This window comes from Oncorhynchus nerka, linkage group LG1, assembly GCF_034236695.1.
Source record: "Oncorhynchus nerka isolate Pitt River linkage group LG1, Oner_Uvic_2.0, whole genome shotgun sequence".
Classification (NCBI taxonomy): Eukaryota; Metazoa; Chordata; class Actinopteri; order Salmoniformes; family Salmonidae; genus Oncorhynchus; species Oncorhynchus nerka.
The window spans coordinates 29448078-29469091 of NC_088396.1; the positions used below are offsets into that span (position 1 = coordinate 29448078).

At 45.7% G+C, this 21014-nt stretch overlaps 1 protein-coding gene across 2 annotated transcripts in view; it reads left to right on the forward strand.

The window, feature by feature from the left end:
- The window catches only part of LOC115107431 (ephrin type-A receptor 3-like), a 193076-nt gene that overhangs the window by 136761 nt on the left and 35301 nt on the right, over positions 1-21014 (forward strand). For both annotated transcript variants that reach the window (XM_065017924.1, XM_065017925.1), the window contains exons 7-11: positions 3992-4154; positions 4340-4442; positions 7173-7237; positions 7691-7816; positions 14418-14603. In XM_065017924.1, coding sequence (XP_064873996.1) covers positions 3992-4154; positions 4340-4442; positions 7173-7237; positions 7691-7816; positions 14418-14603 — 643 coding nt within the window. The remainder of the gene's footprint in view (positions 1-3991; positions 4155-4339; positions 4443-7172; positions 7238-7690; positions 7817-14417; positions 14604-21014) is intronic.

Sequence of the window (21014 nt, forward strand, 5' to 3'; positions counted from 1 at the left end):
TGTGTGATCAGTCAGGCTTAGATCTCAGTTCCCGGTGGCCCCTAATCCTCTGATTAGCAGGCAGAATGCTGCCCTCCTCCTCTCTCTTGGGAAAACACAGGTCTAGGATCAGATCACCTTACCCCACATCCTAACCTCAACCATCAAAAGGATAAACACTAAACTTATATGAGGTCTGGCTCTATAAGGTCTGTTTCCTTCCACTTTCCTGTGTGACCTTTCTCAGCACTCTCAGCTTGGCACAGGAATAGCTGAGCTGTCGCCCTTGATCCGCTCCACCATCCGAGGGGCTCTAGCTGCTGCAGGCATGACTGGGGCCTCCTAAACCCCAGGACAATAGGCTCCTCCAAGTGGAACGGCCAGGACTGGGACACCCAGGGAGACACAGTGGCCAGGCAGGGTAGGCTGGTGCCGTACCCAGGCACAGGACCTCTAAATCAGGCCTGACTGACGGTGACTGAGGGCCTCTATGCCCAGCAGTGGGGACCCAATCTGATCACAAGACTCCCAGGGATTCACTCAGCGACTAAACTGCAACACAAACACTGGCCTGCCTAAAGAGCTCTAAAGAGGCCTGAAGGGGCCCAGCTAGAGTTTCCAGCAGCTCAGTCAATCAGCCTGTTTACAGCTGTACTGATGTTGTTGTGTAAGGTTAGTTACTTAAACATAAACAAACAGTTTTTGAGGTGTGTGACACACACTCAGCCTCAGTCGACTAGGTACAGTAGCCATGCTGCGTCCCTTAACCTAGATATAGCCTTCTATTGGATACTGGTGGTGTGTAGAACAGGAAAAAGTGGTCAGTATGTATGAAAGGCTAACTGACTAAGCTAAGGGGTGATATTGGTAGCTAGCATTGGACTAGTAACCAAAAGGTTGCAAGATCGAATCCCCGAGCTGACAAGGTACAAATCTGTCGTTCTGCCCCTGAACAAGGCAGTTAACCCACTGTTCCTAGGCCGTCATTGAAAATAAGAATCTGTTCTTAACTGACTTGCTCAGTTAAATGAAGGTAAAATAAAATAATAATAAATCAACCATGTCTGGGAAATTGGGAATTCCCATCCCTACACTCTCCTTCTCCCTCTCTCCCATTCTCTGTTACCTCTCTCCCCCTCACCCGGCTCTCCATGCTCCAGACATACGGTTTGGTCTTCCTAGCTAAAGGCTAAATGACTCTCAGTCATAGATAAGGCTTTTTAGTGCACTTGATGAAAATAGAGTTTGTGGGAATACACTTAAACATTTATTTTTCTGTTTTTATCTCATTAATCTGGAAAAGAGAGAGAAACTTTCAGATCGACTTTAATTTCAGTGTTTATTTATCCTGGGGTTGAGATGGAAAGGAATGCTTCTGAAATGCATTCTGTATTTACATCAGTTCTATTCCTTCTGCTCACACTCAGTCAGTATTTCCAGGGCTTGTCTTGGGCTGGAACTCCAGACTGCACTATTTAGATAGTCAGAGCGGAACATGATGGACATATAGATATTCCACCAACATCATACGAAGAGAGTGGATACAATCGCACGGCTTGCAGAATGCAGCCTAGAGCTCAAGGAGCCTGGCCACACCTGCGTGTGATTTTCAGGGGATCACATGATGTGGAGGGCAGTGAACAGTGACGAGCTGGGAAAGATTTCTGCCTGATGAAGACTGGTATTATACAAGGCACATGGAAAAGGTATCACACAGCAGTCCTGAGGAGGGGTGGTGAGGGTGTTGGTTTCTCTTCTCAGACAGGAAGACTGAAGTTATTTTAAAGGGCTTCTTGCACCATAAATCCCTGATGCACTCCATTAGTGGCTCTGAATTGTGTGTGTGTGTTTTCACAGTGTGTGTAAATGGTGTGTCTGTGTGTGAGTGGTGTGTGTGTGATCTGTATCGCATCACCAGTCTGTTATTCGGTCTGTAAAGAGAGATGGAATCAGCTTATTGGACATGATGTTTGGTTTAGAGAGGGCTCTACAGCTTGGGTATTGTGTGCGTGCGTGCATGTGCGTGTGTGTGTGTGTTTGTGTGTGTGCGTTTGTGTGTGTGTGTGTGCGTTTGTGTGAGTGTGTTTGTGTGTACGTGCGTGTGTGTGTTTGTGTGTGTGCGTTTGTTTGTGCGTGTGTGTGTGTGTGTGTTTGCGTGCGTGTGTATGTGTGTGTGTTTGTTTGTGTGCGTGTGTTTGTGTGTGTGTTTGTTTGTGTGTGTGTTTGTGCGTGCGTGTGTGTGTGTGTGTGTGTGTGTTTGCGTGTGTGTGTGTGTATTTGTGTGTGTGTTTTTGTGTGTGTGTGTGTATTTGTGTGTGTGTGTTTGTGTGTGTGTGTTTGTGTGTTTACGTGTGTACCTAGAGTTCTCTAGATGAAAGGGAGTCGTGATGAGGCATGATAGCATTAGTTCTACATCCAGATGGACAGAGAGGATGCACTAATCAGAGAATATTAGCTGTACGGTCTGAACCCTCTTACCTTACTCCTCATCACATACTGAAAGTCATCTCTGATCTACCACAGACTCTTAGGGGAGGTGTCTACAGCAGGACAATATGCTTGGCTGTTGTTCTAAAGAGCAGCCAAGAAATGTCAAATGAAAACATTTCAAATCTTAGCCTCTGTATGTTGCGTATATTTGTAGAAGATCAACTCACTATATTGCTTGAATGGTCCGCTCTGCTCTTATTCTTTATTTTGTACTGATTAGTGGAAGAGACAACATTTGTAACCATAGCCTGTCTCTGGTAACTGGTAACACTTGACAATTACACACACACACACACACACACACACACACACACACACACACACACACACACACACACACACACACACACACACAGAGGTTGGTACCTCTCTCTGGCTCAATGAGGACAGGGTTGGTACCTCTCTCTGGCTCAATGAGGACAGGGTTGGTACCTCTCTCTGGCTCAATGAGGACAGGGTTGGTACCTCTCTCTGGCTCAATGAGGACAGGGTTGGTACCTCTCTCTGGCTCAATGAGGACAGGGTTGGTACCTCTCTCTGGCTTAATGAGGACAGGGTTGGTACCTCTCTCTGGCTTAATGAGGACAGGTTGGTACCTCTCTCTGGCTCAATGAGGACAGGGTTGGTACCTCTCTCTGGCTCAATGAGGACAGGGTTGGTACCTCTCTCTGGCTCAATGAGGACAGGGTTGGTACCTCTCTCTGGCTTAATGAGGACAGGGTTGGTACCTCTCTCTGGCTTAATGAGGACAGGTTGGTACCTCTCTCTGGCTCAATGAGGACAGGGTTGGTACCTCTCTCTGGCTTAATGAGGACAGGGTTGGTACCTCTCTCTGGCTCAATGAGGACAGGGTTGGTACGACAGCCAACATAAGCTTTAAGGCTTGGACTCTCAGGAAATCCTATACATTTCTGTGAATCCCTCCTCTCTACCTCCTGTACCGTCCCCGACATCTTGAAACAATGGGCTGAACGTAGACCCCAAACAGTAAATCTAGTTCTGTTAGGCTGGTGGAGGGATCAAGGCGGCACTAAGATCTGTAGAGATGCAAAATATTAAGGTTGTAATTCACCATGCTGGGTTGTGTGTGTGTGTGTGTGTGTGTGTGTGTGTGTGTGTGTGTGTGTGTGTGTGTGTGTGTGTGTGTGTGTGTGTGTGTGTGTGTGTGTGTGTGTGTGTGTGTGTGTGTGTGTGTGCCTGCATGCTTGTGTGTGTTGTGGCCGAGCTCTATAGTGTACACCTGATTGCAAACAAACATTTTCTTCCCTTGGTACTGACCTGTCCCTGATGGGTGAGCCGATGTGTCAACAGTCTCAGTCACAGATGCCTGTATACATTATTATACACATTCCTCCATGGACTGATAGTAACCTCTGTTTTTTACTCTCTCTCTCTCTCTCTCTCTCTCTCTCTCTCTCTCTCTCTCTCTCTCTCTCTCTCTCTCTCTCTCTCTCTCTCTCTCTCACTCTGTCTCTCTCCCTCCCTCTCTCCATCGCTCCTTCCTCACTCTCGCCCCCTGTAGCAGGAGCAGGAGACCAGCTACACCATCCTGCGCTCTAAGGGTTGTAACGTGACGTTGGGCGGTCTAAAGGCAGACACCTCCTACCTGCTCCAGATCAGGGCCAGGACTGCAGCAGGCTACGGAGCCAGCAGCGGGAGCTTTGAGTTTGAGACAAGCCCTGACTGTAAGTACAGATCTGATCCCACCATATTATATACCGTTGATGAGTCTAAATACTGTATTTTGTAATTCAACACCTAGTGAAGGATGTCAGTGATTCAATAGTTAGATTTTTGTCATTGACCTGTGCTTGTATATGCTAACATTGATCTCTCCTCCCTTCTCTGGTTTCTCTCTCCTCCCACTCAGCGTTCTCTATCTCCAGTGAGAGTAGTCAGGTGGTGTTGATAGCCATCTCTTCCTCTGTAGCCATTATTTTGCTCTCCATCCTCCTCTACGTGGTGATTGGCAGGTCTGTACACCAATCACAATGCACAAAACACTGTCAGCTCCAAATACATGTCTCTTTCTACCCGGGGGGTTGGCCTACACATGCAGAGACATACTGTACTGTGAGGATGCTGTGGGAAGGCTAGATCCCATCCCTACTAATGCTAAGTAATACACCCATACCAGGGTTCCCCAACTGGCGGCCCAGGGGGGATTTGATTTACCTCCCCCAAAGTTTTTATTTTATTGTTCGGCATATCTGCTCCAAGTGATTTAAACTTAGAAAATCTGTTCCAAAGTATTACCACGGATAATAGAGAGATATGTGATTGTATACAAATGTAAGCACGGTTTGAAACTATTATATTTCAGTCAAATATTGTACCTGTTTGGGCTTCTTGTGGTAAATTTGCCAGTCCACATATTATTTATAATTATGTTCCGGCCACCAACCATCTGCTCAAGAAAAATCATCCCACGGCTGAATCTAGATGATGATCCCTGGTCTATACAGCATGATGATCCCTGGTCTATACAGCATGATGATCCCTGGTCTATACAGCATGATGATCCCTGGTCTATACAGCATGATGATCCCTGGTCTATACAGCATGCTCCTGTTGCTTTTTTTGTGTGTGTGTGGTGTAACAGCCACGATGTGAGAGGTGTGTGTGTGTGGTGTAACAGCCCCGATGTGAGAGGTGTGTGTGTGGTGTAACAGCCACGATGTGAGAGGTGTGTATTGTGTGGTGTAACAGCCCTGATGTGAGAGGTGTGTGTGTGGTGTAACAGCCCCGATGTGAGAGGTGTGTGTGTGTGTGTGTAACAGCCCCGATGTGAGAGGTGTGTGTGTGGTGTAACAGCCACGATGTGAGAGGTGGGTATTGTGTGGTGTAACAGCCCCGATGTGAGAGGTGTGTGTGTGTGTAACAGCCCCGATGTGAGAGGTGTGTGTGTGTGTGTGTAACAGCCACGATGTGAGAGGTGTGTGTGTGTGTGTGTAACAGCCCCGATGTGAGAGGTGTGTGTGTGGTGTAACAGCCACGATGTGAGAGGTGTGTGTGTGTGTGTGGTGTAACAGCCCCGATGTGAGAGGTGTGTGTGGGGTGTAACAGCCACGATGTGAGAGGTGTGTGTGTGGTGTAACAGCCCCGATGTGAGAGGTGTGTGTGTGTGGTGTAACAGCCCCGATGTGAGAGGTGTGTGTGTGTGTGTGGTGTAACAGCCCCGATGTGAGAGGTGTATTGTGTGGTGTAACAGCCCTGATGTGAGAGGTGTGTGTGTGTGTGTGTGGTGTAACAGCCCCGATGTGAGAGGTGTGTGTGTGGTGTAACAGCCCCGATGTGAGAGGTGTGTGTGTGGTGTAACAGCCCCGATGTGAGAGGTGTGTGTGTGTGTGGTGTAACAGCCACGATGTGAGAGGTGTGTGTGTGGTGTAACAGCCCCGATGTGAGAGGTGTGTGTGTGGTGTAACAGCCCCGATGTGAGAGGTGTGTGTGTGGTGTAACAGCCCCGATGTGAGAGGTGTGTGTGGTGTAACAGCCCCGATGTGAGAGGTGTGTGTGTGTGTGTGGTGTAACAGCCCCGATGTGAGAGGTGTGTGTGTGTGGTGTAACAGCCCTGATGTGAGAGGTGTGTGTGTGTGTGGTGTAACAGCCCCGATGTGAGAGGTGTGTGTGTGTGTGTGGTGTAACAGCCCCGATGTGAGAGATGTGTGTGTGTGTGGTGTAACAGCCCCGATGTGAGAGGTGTGTGTGTGTGTGTGGTGTAACAGCCCCGATGTGAGAGGTGTGTGTGTGTGTGGTGTAACAGCCCCGATGTGAGAGGTGTGTGTGTGGTGTAACAGCCCCAATGTGAGAGGTGTGTGTGTGTGTGTGGTGTAACAGCCCCGATGTGAGAGGTGTGTGTGTGTGGTGTAACAGCCCCGATGTGAGAGGTATGTGTGTGGTGTAACAGCCCCGATGTGAGAGGTGTGTGTGTGTGTGTGGTGTAACAGCCCTGATGTGAGAGGTGTGTGTGTGTGGTGTAACAGCCCCGATGTGAGAGGTGTGTGTGTGTGTGGTGTAACAGCCCCGATGTGAGAGGTGTGTGTGTGTGTGGTGTAACAGCCCTGATGTGAGAGGTGTGTGTGTGTGTGTGGTGTAACAGCCCCGATGTGAGAGGTGTGTGTGTGTGGTGTAACAGCCCTGATGTGAGAGGTGTGTGTGTGTGTGGTGTAACAGCCCCGATGTGAGAGGTGTGTGTGTGTGTGTGGTGTAACAGCCCCGATGTGAGAGATGTGTGTGTGTGGTGTAACAGCCCCGATGTGAGAGGTGTGTGTGTGTGTGTGTGGTGTAACAGCCCCGATGTGAGAGGTGTGTGTGTGTGTGGTGTAACAGCCCCGATGTGAGAGGTGTGTGTGTGTGTGTGGTGTAACAGCCCCGATGTGAGAGGTGTGTGTGTGCCTGCGTGTGGGGTTGATGTTGGCAGTCAGTGCTGTAGTGAGAGTAGAACTCTCAGGCTCATTACTAGTCCAACAGATCCTGCTCTGGCTCACAGCAAAGAAAAACACGCCATCGTAGACTGGACTGACTGCTGCTCCCCTCTGCACACACACACACACACACACACACACACACACACACACACACACACACACACACACACACACACACACAATGTGCTATGCCCTCAGATGTAAGGCAAGGGAAAGGGGGGAGTGAAGGCTGATGGGTAAAGGTGTGACCTTAATCTCTATCATTGTGACTGACAGGTTCTGTGGCTACAGCAAGTCTAAACAGCCTGATGAAAAGAGACTGCACTTTGGCAACGGTCACCGTAAGTTCACCTCTCTCCCCTCCCTGTCTGTCTCTTTCTCTGTCTCTTTGTCTGTCAATGGTTCTTCTAAAATACATTGAGTCATTATACCCCCACCTCAGCGTTAGTTAGGTACAGGGCCAGGATGTTTGTGTACAGTATAATCCATCTCCTGATTGGGGTTTATTTGAACAGAAACGTGTTTTCATTGGGGCTGGCCACACTCATAAACCAACCTAGTGTTGTTGTTACATATGAACCATTGACTGGCCGTATTGATGGGTGAGTCATCCATACATGTTACATGATGTAATGTGTTTTGTGACCCAGCCAAAGTCTCTAGTCTCCGCTGCCTATTCCTATAGCTAACACATTCTAAACACACACACACACACACACACACACACACATACGCACACACGTTCTGGTTCTCCCAATGAAACAATTGCCAACTCTCTCCCTCTCCCTCCTCAGTGCGTCTGCCAGGAATAAGGACCTACGTAGACCCTCACACCTATGAAGACCCCAGTCAGGCCGTCCATGAGTTTGCCAAGGAGCTGGATGCTTCCTGTATCGCCATCGACAAGGTGGTGGGAGCAGGTGAGACAAGAGACATCACACACACAAACCTGGACACACAGACACACACACACGCACACACACACACACACACACACACAGACACATATATCAATCAAATGTATTTTTAAATCCCAAACATGTCAATAACACATAGCATTCAGATACGGTTACCTACAGTAAGACATCTTGAACAAAATGTCCCACATTAAATTCACAGCAATCCCAAATATACGTCACATACATTGGCATTCAGAGGCACAAAGAGGAGCTATTTGAGAGTGAAGTGTGTTTGTTCTGAATGTGGTGAGAATGAGATTCATTTAACACCTCAGCTGGAGAGCTTCATTTTACTCCTCTCCTGCTACGGAGGGAGAGAGGGAAAGGCAGGGAAGGGAGGGAGGAAGGGAAGAAGAGTGAGGAATGGGCGGGCGGAAAAGGTGATATGGATAAAGGGTTGGATTGAGAGATGGTCGGAAGGGGAGTGGAGATAGTGATAGGAATTGATGGATCGAGAAAGGGGATGTAGAGAGGGGGACGGAAGAAGTCCTCCCTGCCTCACTGCATTCAATAGAGTGCATGCTGCTGGAGCAGAGGACTATGGGTAAAAGTACCACACCTCCAGATGGGATATTATTTTACACCCCCCACAGCTTCCTCTCTACCTCTCTCTCTTCTTTCTCTTCTTATCTCTCTCTCCTTTCTCCACCTCTCCTCTCTCTCCTGTTCCCTCTCCCCCTGATGTCTTCAGCAGGAGTGTAGACATGAAGTTAATGCATTGTGATTCATGGGAATAGCAGGCAGTGGGAGAGCACACACACACACACACACACACAGCAGCATGTTAGTCTCCTAAGTCCCTCTGGCTGTAAAGCCATCACACAGACCTCACTCTACAGGACCTGCACTTACAGAGTAGAATGCAGTATACACTCCCTCTAGAGTTTAGCTGTTCCTGTAGATCAGGGGTGTCAAACACATTTTGCCCGGGGGGCGCATTTGGTCTTCAGCAAGGTCCAGAGGGCTGCACTGAAAATGTGTTATATTTCCTTGCTGTCAAAATGTGCAAAAAATAGTCCTAAAATGGATTCAATTGTTTTTCCCCCTCATCAATCTACACACAGTACCCCATAATGAAAAAGCAAAAACTGCAAATACATTTAAAAAAAGTAAAACTGAAATATCACATTTACCTAAGTATTCAGACTTTGCTATGAGACTTGAAATTGAGCTCATGTGCATCCTGTTTTCATTGAGCGTCCTTGAGATCTGAATGCTTATGTAAATAAGGTATTTCCGTTTTTTATTTGTAATAAATTAGCAAAAATGTCTAAAAACTTGTTTTCATGTTGTGGGGTATGGGGTATTGTGTGTAGGTTGATGGGGGGGGGGGGGCTATTGAAACCATTTTAGAATAAGGCTGTAAAATGTGAAAAAGTCAAGGGGTCTGAATACTTTCTCAAATGCACTATACAGCTCTGGAAAAAGGTAAGAGACCATTGCAAAATGGTCTCTGGTTTTAGTAGTTATAGGTATGTGTTTGGGTAAAATTAATATTTTTGTTTTATTCTATAAACTACTGACAACATTTCTCCCAAATTCTAAATAAAAATATTGTCATTGAGAGCATTTATTAGCAGAAAATGACCACTGGTCAAAATAACATAAAAGATGCAGTGTTGTCAGACTTCAAATAATGCAAAGAAAATAAGATCATATTCATTTTTAAACAACACAATTATAATGTTTTAACTTGGGAAGAGTTGAGAAACCAATATTTGGTGGAATAACCCTGATTTTCAATCACAGCTTTCATGCCTCTTAGCACCAGTCTTTCACATTGACAAAGTGGGGGGCGGCAGGTAGCCTAGTGGTTAGAGCATTGGACTAGCACCTGAAAGGTTGCAAGATCGAATCCCCTAGCTGACAAGGTAAAAATATGTCTTTTGGCCCCTGAACAAGGCAGTTAACCCACTGTTCATAGGCCGTCATAGAAAATAAGAATTTGTTCTTAACTGACTTGCCTAGTTAAATAAAGGTAAAATAAAAAATAATTGATGTTGGGTGACTTTATGCCACTCCTGGTGCAAAAAGTCAAGCATCTCAGCTTTGTTTGATGGCTTGTGACCGTCCATCTTCCTCTTGATCACATCAATGGGGTTCAGGTCTGGAGATTGGGCTGGCCATGACACGGTCTTGATCTGGTGGTCCTCCATCCACACCTTGATTGTCCTGGCTGTGTGGCAAGGAGCATTGTCCTGCTGGAAAAAACAATCCTCAGATTTGGGGAACATTGTCAGAGGAGAAGGAAGCAACTTTTCAGCCAACAGTGAAGAGGAGATTCCTGGATGCTGGCCTTCTATGCAGAGTTCCTCTGTCCAGTGTCTGTGTTATTTTGCCCATCTTAATCTTTTATTTTTATTGGTTAATCTGAGATATGGCTTTTTCTTTGCAACTCTGCCTAGAAGGCCAGCATCCCGGAGTCGCCTTTTCACTGTTGACGTTCAGACTGGTGTTTTGCAGGTACTATTTTATGAAGCTGACCATTGAGGACTTGCGAGGCGTCTGTTTCTCAAAATAGACACTCTAATGTACTTGTCCTCTTGCTCAGGTGTGCACCGGGGACTCCCACTCCTCTTTCTATTCTGGTTAGAGCCAGTTTGCGCTGTTATGTGAAGGGAGTAGTACACAGCGTTGGACGAGATCTTCAGTCTCTTGGCAATTTCTCGCATGGAATAGCCTTCATTTCTCAGAACAAGAATAGACTGATGAGTTTCAGAAGAAAAGTCTTTGGCCATTTTGAGCCTGTAATCAAACCCACAAATGCTGATGCTCCAGATACCCAACTAGTCTAAAGAAGGCCAGTTGTATTGCTTCTTTAAGCAGAACAACAGTTTTCAGTTGTGCTAAAATAATTTTAAAAGGGTTTTCAAATGATCAATTAGCCTTAATAATACATTTGGATTAGCTAACACAACATGCCATTGGAACACAGGAGTGATGGTTGCTGATAATGGGCCTCTGTACACCTATGTAGATATTCCATAAAAAATCAGCCATTTCCAGCTACAATAGTCATTTACAACATTAACAATGTCTACACTGTAGACTTTCTGATCAATTTGATGTTATTTTAATGGACAAAAAAATTGCTTTTCTTTCAAAAACATGGACATTTCTAAGTGACTCCAAACTTTTGAACGGTAGTGTATATTGTTTTTAAAAATTATGCAAACCACCCGGGAGCCGGATTGGACGCCCTCGCGGGCCGTGTATTTGACACCCTTCAGTAGATCTGAAAGACTCTCTCTCTGGATGGTTGTTTTAAAACACAAGGCATCACCTTACAGATGACCTGCAGACATCAAAGCCTAAGAAAGCAGAGAGAGTTTGCTACATTAATCAAATCACTTCCCCTGCTTATCAGAGAAGTGGACGGAGGGTAGGGTAATACTGACCCTGGTGCTGGTCGTTTCCCAGCCTGTCCACTGGCCAACCACAGCCCAGCTGTGACCCCCCCTCCCATAGCCCAGCAGGCTGCGTGCTGCTCTGTTTAGACAGCCTGTAATTATTCTGCTAAATTCTTCCAGACCCAATCTCAGACCAGTACTACTGACCCTCTGAATGTGTGTGTACGTGTGATATGCCTCCTTGCGTGTGTGTGTCTCTGACTCAGTACCGATCCAACTCAGCTATGGGAAATGATCATCCCGGAGAGAGGGCTTGGCATGTTTTAGCTGTGACGTCACTGTCCTTCACACCCTCTCCTCTCTAGCCAAGTCCCTGTCACCAGCCGTATCAGAATGATGCTTGATCTGCCCTTCTGACGTTGAAGTGGTCTCTCTACCACAACGTCCTGCCTAGTGAAACTATCTAAGAAAGAAGAAGAGTAGGCGGCCAGACCTTCGCAGTAAACTTTAGTGAACTATTAACAGAAAAGATTTACAAAAAGAAATATAGGAGCAGATCAGCATTGTGCACCAGGACGCACATCTGCAACACTACTTCTAGAGGCTTCCTCAGGCAGCGTTGTGAACGGAAGCTGACGTGTCTCTAGAGATAGAGGTCGGGACAAGTAAATGTCACATGACAGGAAAATAAACAATATACAAAACATATATACAACATTAACAAGCAATATAGAAAATAAGGCGCAGGTATATATACAAAGGAAGTGCGTAAAGGGATAATCTATCTGAGTTGCGTGTGTAAAGGACAGTATATGAACTGGTGTGTAAAGGACAGTATATGAACTGGTGCATAAAGGACAGTATATGAACTGGTGTATAAAGGACAGTATATGAACTGGTGTGTAAAGGACAGTATATGAACTGGTGCATAAAGGACAGTATATGAACTGGTGTATAAAGGACAGTATATGAACTGGTGTATAAAGGACAGTATATGAACTGGTGCATAAAGGACAGTATATGAACTGGTGTGTAAAGGACAGTATATGAACTGGTGCATAAAAGACAGTATATGAACTGGTGCATAAAGGACAGTATATGAACTGGTGTATAAAACCAGTATATGAACTGGTGCATAAAGGACAGTATATGAACTGGTGCATAAAAGACAGTATATGAACTGGTGTATAAAGGACAGTATATGCACTTGTGCATAAAGGACAGTATATGAACTGGTGTATAAAGGACAGTATATGAACTGGTGCATAAAGGACAGTATATGAACTGGTGCATAAAGGACAGTATATGAACTGGTGTGTAAAGGACAGTATATGAACTGGTGCATAAAGGACAGTATATGAACTGGTGCATAAAGGACAGTATATGAACTGGTGCATAAAAGACAGTATATGAACTGGTGCATAAAGGACAGTATATGAACTGGTGCATAAAGGACATTATATGAACTGGTGCGTAAAGGACAGTATATGAACTGGTGCGTAAAGGACAGTATATGAACTGGTGTGTAAAGGACAGTATATGAACTGGTGTGTAAAGGACAGTATATGCACTTGTGCGTAAAGGACAGTATATGAACTGGTGCATAAAGGACAGTATATGAACTGGTGCATAAAGGACAGTATATGAACTGGTGCATAAAGGACAGTATATGAACTGGTGCATAAAGGACAGTATATGAACTGGTGCGTAAAGGACAGTATATGGACTGGTGTGTAAAGGACAGTATATGAACTGGTGCATAAAACCAGTATATGAACTGGTGCATAAAGGACAGTATATGAACTGGTGCATAAAGGACAGTATATGAACTGGTGCATAAAGGACAGTATATGCACGGGTGCGTAAAACACGTTCCATAAAAAATAAGCACAATATAGTGAATATACTATAATTCAGAAGAACAAGTAAAGTACACAAGAGGCTATAGACTAGTCAGTCTATGAAGGGCTAAGTATACTAGTTTAGCTGTAGTTGTTTGTTACGTCCATGGGGATAAACAGTACCTAGGAGGTGGATCCATTTAGCCTCTTTTTTGCATTCTCTATTGCCCAGAACATTTCAGTTTATTGACTGTATGTTGGTGCTGGATAAAGTGGGCTGCTAGAGGGTAGTTCTCGTCCTTGTGTCTAATAGAGTTTTTGTGTTCTGTGATCCTATCCACCAGAGAAGCTATCTACCTATCAAGGCACAAGGCGAGACCGAAATGCAGACACAGGAGGCATATGGTTGGAGTCTTACTATGTTTATTAATCCAAAGGGGTCGGCAAAAGAATGGTCGTGGACAGACAAAAAGGTCAAAACCAGATCAAAGTCCAGGAGGTACAGAGTGGCAGACAGGCTCATGGTCAAGGCAGGCAGAATGGTCAGGCAGGTGGGTACAGAGTCCAGAAACAGGCAAGGGTCAAAACCGGGAGGACTAGAAAATGGAGAACGCAAAAAGCAGGAGAACAGGGAAAACGCTGGTTGACTTGGAAACATACAAGACGAACTAGTACAGAGAGACAGGAAACACAGGGATAAATACACTGGGGAAAATAAGCGACACCTGGAGGGGGTGGAGACAATCACAGGAACAGGTGAAACAGATCAGGGCGTGACACCACCAGAGAGGCTTCATACCTCAGAGGGATATAACATACTGTACATGTCCTCACTATGCTGGAATGATACTGTACATGTCCTCACTATGCTGGAATGATACTGTACATGTCCTCACTATGCTGGAATGATACTGTACATGTCCTCACTATGCTGGAATGATACTGTACATGTCCTCACTATGCTGGAATGATACTGTACATGTCCTCACTATGCTGGAATGATACTGTACATGTCCTCACTATGCTGGAATGATAATTGGTCAGCTCTGATGAGTGTCATAGTGCTTTAAATGATATGGAAAGTAGAATGGTCATTTATAGACTGTGGCCAATGTAGTCAAGCTTCAATTAGTCATTGTTATCTCAGTGAGGGAAATGGATTCCAAGAAAGACATATGACTGCACATGCTTATAATGGCCTAATGTGGGTGGTTATGAAATTAAGCTCTCTGACGGGTCTGATCCAACTGAAATAAATGATAACAGTTATTCTGATGAAAAGTAATCAATAATAGATTGTAGCCTCAGGTACTTGATGACAGTGCATGTGTGTGTTATTAACACTCTGTGTGTGTATGTGTGTGTGTTTAGGTGAGTTTGGGGAGGTGTGCAGTGGTCGTCTGCGTCTGCCCAGTAAGAAGGAGATCTGTGTGGCAATCAAGACACTGAAGGCAGGATACACCGACAAACAGAGGCGGGACTTCCTGTCCGAGGCGTCAATCATGGGACAGTTTGACCATCCAAACATCATCAGGCTGGAGGGAGTGGTCACCAGGAGTACGTACAGACCACATCTTACTATACAATAAGAATGAGAGAAAAACAAACATATCACTCATTAAATATTGGCGTGATATTTATGTATGTATGAAGTATGTTATGCCTGGCCAGATGGAGCCTAAAGAATCCTTCCCAGAAGAAAACCTTGGACAGAATGTGTTGTTGGTTATACACTGAACAATTCTATGAAACTGGCTACACCTTTACAAGATAATCCATTTTTATTGAGTTCTATTGGCTTGAATCTCACCCTCCCTCCTGAGGCTCCTTAACACAGATATTCTCACACACTCACACATTCTCAGCCTCTTAAAGGTAATTACTCGAAAAACGGTGAAATAATTACTCTGACCTCTGGTCCACAATCAGAGTCGGTCTCCACCTCACTGCACTCTCCGCCTGTTAACTCACTCTAGCCTGATGCATGCGCGCACGCACACACACACACACACACACACACACACACACACACACACACACACACACACACACACACACACACACACACACACACACACACACACACACACTCACGTAAAACATACACAACACACACACACACACACACACTCACACACAGACACACACACACACACACACACACACACACACAAACACACACACAAACACACACACATAATACTGCTGTTCTGGCCATGTCGTGTTATACTGAAGAGTTAAACCTATAAAATATCTCCCTCTGCTCGCTCTACAGCAGATGAACTGATCAGTTTAAAGGAACAAGCAGGCTTGTAAAACTCACAGTAAAACTTTACAGAGGTTAGCCAGCTCTGGTCAACTTGACCAGCAGGCCAGAACAGATCTGTTTTAATGATGTTTCATATCAGTTGTAGCCCAGCCATGGATTTCTGAATCACAATATACAGTAGTTGAAAATAATTATACGATCGGGCTGGACGATATGGGCCAAAAATCAAATAGCGTTTTGTTTTTACCAAATATTGCAATTTCGAATTGATTTGTGATATAAAAAACACTTGGGTGAACTGTAGGAATAGAAAAAAGAATGATTTAAAAGCAAAGTGGAAAGCAGCATCGTTCCTCTTTGAAACAATCCGTTGACTGCATTTGAGCAGCTGCAAGAGTAGAGAGGGAGAGAGACGACAAACGGAGAGACGACAAACGGAGAGACGACACGTCGACAAACGGAGAGACGACAAACGGAGAGACGACAAACGGAGAGACGTCAAACGGAGAGACGACAAACGGAGAGACGACAAACGGAGAGACGTCAAACGGAGAGACGACAAACGGAGAGACGACAAACGGAGAGAAGACAAACGGAGAGACGACAAACGGAGAGAAGACAAACGGAGAGACGTCAAACGGAGAGACGACAAACGGAGAGAAGACAAACGGAGAGACGTCAAACGGAGAGACGACAAACGGAGAGACGACAAACGGAGAGACGACAAACGGAGAGACGTCAAACGGAGAGAAGACAAACGGAGAGACGTCAAACGGAGAGACGACAAACGGAGAGACGACAAACGGAGAGAAGACAAACGGAGAGACGTCAAACGGAGAGACGACAAACGGAGAGACGACAAACGGAGAGACGACAAACGGAGAGAAGACAAACGGAGAGACGTCAAACGGAGAGACGACAAACGGAGAGACGACAAACGGAGAGACGACAAACGGAGAGACGACAAACGGAGAGACGACAAACGGAGAGACGACAAACGGAGAGACGTCAAACGGAGAGACGACAAACGGAGAGACGACAAACGGAGAGAAGACAAACGGAGAGACGACAAACGGAGAGACGACAAACGGAGAGACGTCAAACGGAGAGACGACAAACGGAGAGAAGACAAACGGAGAGACGTCAAACGGAGAGACGACAAACGGAGAGACGACAAACGGAGAGACGGAGAGACGACAAACGGAGAGACGACAAACGGAGAGACGACAAACGGAGAGACGTCAAACGGAGAGACGACAAACGGAGAGACGACAAACGGAGAGACGACAAACGGAGAGACGTCAAACGGAGAGAAGACAAACGGAGAGACGTCAAACGGAGAGACGACAAACGGAGAGACGACAAACGGAGAGACGACAAACGGAGAGACGTCAAACGGAGAGACGACAAACGGAGAGACGATAAACGGAGACGACAAACGGAGAGACGATAAACGGAGAGACGACAAACGGAGAGACGACAAACGGAGAGACGACAAACGGAGAGACGACAAACGGAGAGACGTCAAACGGAGAGACGACAAACGGAGAGATGACAAACGGAGAGACGGAGAGACGACAAACGGAGAGACGACAAATGGAGAGACGGAGAGACGACAAACGGAGAGACGACAAACGGAGAGACGACAAACGGAGAGACGACAAACGGAGAGACGTCAAACGGAGAGACGACAAACGGAGAGAAGACAAACGGAGAGACGACAAACGGAGAGACGACAAACGGAGAGACGACAAACGGAGAGACGACAAACGGAGAGACTACAAACGGAGAGACGACAAACGGAGAGACGACAAACGGAGAGACGACAAACGGAGAGACGGAGAGACGACAAACGGAGAGACGACAAACGGAGAGACGACAAACGGAGAGACGTCAAACGGAGAGACGACAAACGGAGAGACGACAAACGGAGAGACGACAAACAGAGAGACGACAAACAGAGTAAACTATAAAAATTGACATTTCACTCAGTGGCAATTCAAAATATTGCATGCGATATATACTGAGTGCACAAAACATTAGGAACACCTGCTCTTTTCATGACATAGACTGACCAGGTGAATCCAGGTGAAAGCTATGGTCCCTTATTGATAACACTCATCACTTCAAACAGTGTAGATGAAGGGGAGGAAACAGGTTAAAGATGGATTTTTAAGCCTTGAGACAATTGAGACATGGATTGTGTGTGCCATTCAGAGGGTGAATGGGCAAGACAAAATATTTATGTCATTTTGAACAGGGTATGGTAGTAGGTGCCAGGCACAACAGTTTGAGTGTGTCAAGAACTGCGACGCTGCTGTGTTTTTCACACTTAACAGTTTCCTGTGTGTATCAAGAATCTTTTTTATTTTATTTTTTTAAATGTAATTTAATTTAATCAGGTAGGCCAGTTGAGAACAAGTTCTCATTTACAACTGCGACCTGGCCAAGATAAAGCAAAGCAGTGCGACACAAACAACAACACACAGTTACACATGGGATAAACGTAAACGTACAGTCAATAACACAACAGAAAAAGTCTGGTCCACCACCCAAAGGACATCCAGCCAACTTGACACAACAGTGGGAAGCATTGGAGTCAACATGGGCCAGCATCCCTGTGGAACGCTATCGACACCTTGTAGAGTTCATGTCCCGATGAATTGAGGCTGTTCTGAGGGCAAAAGCGGGTGCAACTCAATATTAGGAAGGTGTTCCTAATGTTTTGTGCACTCAGTGTCGATCTCTACCACATGGATATTGCACATGTAAATAATGTGATTTCAATGTGAATTACATTTAATTGTGCAGCCCTATTATACAATGTCGATAATGATATGTAAAAATGATATGTTTACCAGAAAAAGTTCTACAAAATGTAGTAACATCCATCCATAATGCTTCTGATATGGCTCTTGCACATATTTTCTCTACATGTTTATGGCCATGGAATCTAAGTTCTCCTGAAAAACAGACTAAAAGCTAAAAAAGGAAGTGCTGTGTATTCTAGTTGACGGTTTAGATAAAACCACTGTGCCGTGTGAAAACTGTTGTCTCTCAGCATTATGACAGGACCACAGTTACTCAGCATAGCCAGTGAAAACCCACGCAGTTTCCCATTCACCTGACTGTACATAGAACCCGGAGAAGAATGCAAAAATTGCCCTTTTGTTTTTTCAATCATATAGGGATTCTATTTGTCTAAAACATATTCCATCACTCTGACTATTAAAGCCCTGCTGGTGAATAATGCCAGGCTTAATTGCTAATTATTCTTTGTTTCTTTCTGTTTTTAGGATAGAATGAGTGGAGAGCATAGTAACGTGTGTGTGTGTCTGTGTTGGAGGGGTACTCTATGATTGATAGCAGGCTCTTAGGAGTTTGGTTGGCATGCGAGAACAGACTGACACACTCACACACACACACACACGGTCCTGTCTGTGCTCTAGGGTGATTTATTAACCCAGTCCTGTTCATTCTTAATAATCCAGAGACTTTCACACCTCATTAAGCCTTCTGCTGCTTTTGGCTGCACCGCACACACACACACACACACACACACACATGCATTGGTAATAGCCGACTTTTGGCTGATAAAAAAAAAGTTAAAAGCCGATAAATGAAAATGGCGCCGACAGAAGAAGAAAACATCCCATTGTGATATAATGCTTTTTAGTCTATTAATTGATGGAAATACCAGTCGATGGAAATACATTTGACAGGTAATGCTTATCGGTCTATGGGTTCATTTATGGGTTAATGATTTTGCCTTCCCCCCGTCACGTGCATCAGCAATTTATTGGACTTAATCACCTCTGTTATTACCTTCCCTATATCTGTCTGGTTCCCGCTCTGTTCCCTGCTTCTGCATTGGTTGACATAGGTCCTTGGTTACTTGTGTGCCGACACAGCAGTAGTCTTTACAGCAGTAGTCTTTACAGTGGTAGTCTTTACAGCGGTAGTCTTTACAGCAGTAGTCCTTACAGCGGAGGTCTTTACAGCGGTGGTCTTTACAGCGGTGGTCGTTACAGCGGTAGTCTTTACAGCGGTAGTCCTTACAGCAGTAGTCCTTACAGCGGTAGTCTTTACAGCGGTAGTCCTTACAGCGGTAGTCTGTACAGCGGTAGTCTATACAGCATTAGTCTTTACCGCGGTAGTCTTTACAGCGGTAGTCCTTACAGCGGTAGTCTTTACAGCGGTAGTCTTTACAGCGGTGGTCTTTACAGCGGTGGTCTTTACAGCGGTAGTCTTTACAGCGGCAGTCCTTACAGCGGTAGGCTTTACAGTGGTAGTCCTTACAGCGGTAGTCTTTACAGCGGTAGTCCTTACAGCGGTAGTCCTTACAGCGGTAGTCTTTACAGCGGTAGTCCTTACAGCAGTAGGCCTTACAGCGGTAGTCAGCAGTAGTCCTTACAGCGGTAGTCTTTACAGCGGTAGTCCTTACAGCGGTAGTCTGTACAGCGGTAGTCTATACAGCATTAGTCTTTACCGCAGTAGTCTTTACAGCGGTAGTCCTTACAGCGGTAGTCTTTACAGCGGTAGTCTTTACAGCAGTAGTCCTTACAGCGATAGTCTTTACAGCGGTAGTCCTTAGAGCGGTAGTCTTTACAGCGGTAGTCTTTACAGCAGTAGTCCTTACAGCGATAGTCTTTACAGCGGTAGTCCTTACAGCGATGGTCTTTACAGCGGTGGTCTTTACAGCGGTAGTCTTTACAGCAGTAGTCCTTACAGCGATAGTCTTTACAGCGGTGGTCTTTACAGCACTGGTCTTTACAGCGGTAGGCCTTACAGCGGTAGTCTGTACAGCGGTAGTCTATACAGCGGTAGTCTGTACAGCAGTAGTCCTTACAGCGATAGTCTTTACAGCGGTAGTCCTTACAACGGTAGTCTTTACAGCGGTAGTCTTTACAGCGGTAGTCCTTACAGCGATAGTCTTTACAGCGGTGGTCTTTACAGCGCTGGTCTTTACAGCGGTAGTCCTTACAGCGGTAGTCTGTACAGCGGTAGTCTATACAGCGGTAGTCTGTACAGCGGTAGTCTTTACAGCGGTAGTCCTTACAGCAGTAGGCCTTACAGCGGTAGTCTTTACAGCGGTAGTCCTTACAGCGGTAGTCTTTACAGCGGTAGTCCTTACAGCGGTAGTCCTTACAGCGGTAGTCTTTACAGCGGTAGGCCTTACAGCGGTAGTCTTTACAGCGGTAGTCCTTACAGCGGTAGTCTTTACAGCGGTAGTCCTTACAGCGGTAGTCTTTACAGCGGTAGTCTTTACAGCGGTAGTCTGTACAGCGGTAGTCTTTACAGCGGTAGTCCTTACAGCGGTGGTCTTTAACGCGGTAGTATTTACAGCGGTAGTCCTTACAGCGGTGGTCTTTACAGCGGTGGTCCTTACAGCGGTAGTCTTTACAGCGGTAGTCTTTACAGCGGTAGTCCTTACAGCGGTACAGTGGTGGTCTTTACAGAGGTAGTCTTTACAGCGGTAGTCCTTACAGCGGTAGTCTTTACAGCGGTAGTCCTTACAGCGGTAGTCTTTACAGCGGTGGACCTTACAGCGATAGTCTTTACAGCGGTGGTCTTTACAGCACTGGTCTTTACAGCGGTAGTCCTTACAGCGGTAGTCTGTACAGCGGTAGTCTATACAGCGGTAGTCTGTACAGCAGTAGTCTTTACAGCGGTAGTCCTTACAGCGGTAGTCTTTACAG